The 1,908-nt window shown below is 64.2% G+C and overlaps 1 protein-coding gene across 1 annotated transcript in view; it reads right to left on the reverse strand.

Annotated features, from left to right (window-relative positions):
• Positions 1-94: 94 nt before the first annotated feature.
• CCDC42 (coiled-coil domain containing 42) overlaps positions 95-1,908 on the reverse strand; it is a 4,595-nt gene continuing 2,781 nt past the window's right edge. Inside the window, exons 5-7 of the mRNA XM_014309847.1 lie at positions 1,453-1,674; positions 813-953; positions 95-163 (exon numbers count right to left, since the gene is read on the reverse strand). Coding sequence (XP_014165322.1) covers positions 95-163; positions 813-953; positions 1,453-1,674 — 432 coding nt within the window. The remainder of the gene's footprint in view (positions 164-812; positions 954-1,452; positions 1,675-1,908) is intronic.

The following is a 1,908-nucleotide window of genomic DNA, read 5'->3' on the forward strand; positions in this document are numbered from 1 at the left end:
TTTGCTATTTTTTTTAGTCTGCAATATCTGCAGGTTCTCTCCTCCTCTCCTGTCCCTGCCCGCCCTGCTGCTGCCTCGCTGGCAGGGCAGGCTCTCACAGAGCTCGGCCACGCTCCTTCATGTCCTCCGTGAAGTCCTGGAGGTCGTGGATGAACTGCCGGATCTGGGGTGGGACAGGGACAGGGCAGGGGCAGGGCAGGGTCAGGCAGCAGTGGGGGAAGGAGGCAGAGGGGAGCCTGTCCCTGCTGCAGGGCAGATGATGTCCCCGAGCTAAGTGACAGGACAGGAAAGCACCAGAGTGTGCCTCTGTGGGGGAATGGAACCAAACCCTGGCCATGGCTGGATCTGCATCCCTGCACTCTGAGACCCTGCACCCCCATATCCCTGCACCCCCATATCCCTGTACCCCTGAACCCCTACATCCCAACATCCCTGTACCCCTGAACCCTGTATCCCCACATTCCCATATCCCTGCATCCCCACATCCCTGCACCCCTGTATCCCCATATCCCTGCACCCCTGAACGCCTGCCTCCCCATATCCCTGCATCCCTGCATCCCTGCACCCCAAAACCCTGAACCCCTGAACCCCTGTATCCCCACATCCCTGCATTCCTACACCCCCAGATCCCTGCACCCCTGACCCCCTGCATTCCCGAACCCTTGCACCCCTGCATCCCCACATCCCTGCATCCCCACATCCCTGCACCCCAGTATTCCTACATCCCTGCATCCCCCAGTATCTCTGCACCCCTGCACCCCCTGTCCATGCCTGGTCCCCACTCCCCTGCTCAGAGGGACAGGTTTTCCCGCTGTCCCCAGCAGTCCCTGCCGGGTCCCCAGGGGAGGAGGGAGGCTGTGCTGGGTCTGGGGGCTCCCCTCGCCTTGGGTGAGGGACCTCAGCTCCACGGCCTTCCTGGCTTGCCTGTCCTGCACCTGGGCCCAGCGATCCTCCTGGGGACACGAGACACGTCCCAGCAGGGCTGCCTCAGCCCCGGGACCCCGCTGAGACCCCAAATTCAGCCTCATCCGGGCTGGGAAGGAGCCAGCCTTGGGCTGGGCTGGGGCTGCTCCAGCCCGGTGTGCAGGGAGCAGAGCAGAGCCAGGAGCCAGCCCAGCTGTGCTGCCCACCCTGCAGTGCTGCCCACCCTGCAGTGCCCACCCTCCCTGCCAGCCCCGCAGTGCTGCCACTGTCACCTGCCTTGGTAACAAACCTGCCCTACAGCCAGACTCTCACTGCTCCTGCAGCCCTGGGATGGGATGGGATAGGATCGGATGGGATGGGATGGGATCCATGGGATGGGATTCATGGGATGGGATCCATGGGATGGGATCCATGGGATGGGGCACCTCCTCCCACCCCAAGCTGCTGCTGGCCCTGCCATGAGCCCCTGGCTGCAGGAGGAGCCAGTCCTGCCCCCCAGACCCCCCTGGGCACCCCTCAGCTCCTTACCCACTGCCGGATGTCACTCTGAGCCTGGTCAAAGGATTCCTTGAGCTGCACCAGGTCGTTCCTGCACTGGAGGATCTCAGCCTCCTTCCCTGCCCGGAGCTGCTGCTGCAGGCCCTTGCCCTGCTCCATCAGCTGCTGGTGCCACCACTGGGACTGCAGCAGGTCCTTGCGGGTCCTCAGTATGGCCTTGTAGTAGCTGATGATGTCATCGATGTCAGGGAACTGCAGCACAGGTCCTGGGGTCAGGGACACCCTGCCCTGCTCCTCCTGGGATCAGGGACACGCTGTGCTGCCATCCTTGGGGTCAGGGACAGCCTGTACTGCTGCTCCTGTGGTCAGAGACACCCTGCCCTGTCCCGGGGTCAGTGACACCCTGCCCTGCCCTGTCCTGCCCGGGGTCAGGGACACCCTGCCCTGTCCTGCCCGGGGTCAGGGACACCCTGCCCTGCCCTGGCC

This window comes from Geospiza fortis, unplaced genomic scaffold (genome assembly GCF_000277835.1).
Source record: "Geospiza fortis unplaced genomic scaffold, GeoFor_1.0 scaffold485, whole genome shotgun sequence".
In the NCBI taxonomy this organism is placed as follows: domain Eukaryota; kingdom Metazoa; phylum Chordata; class Aves; order Passeriformes; family Thraupidae; genus Geospiza; species Geospiza fortis.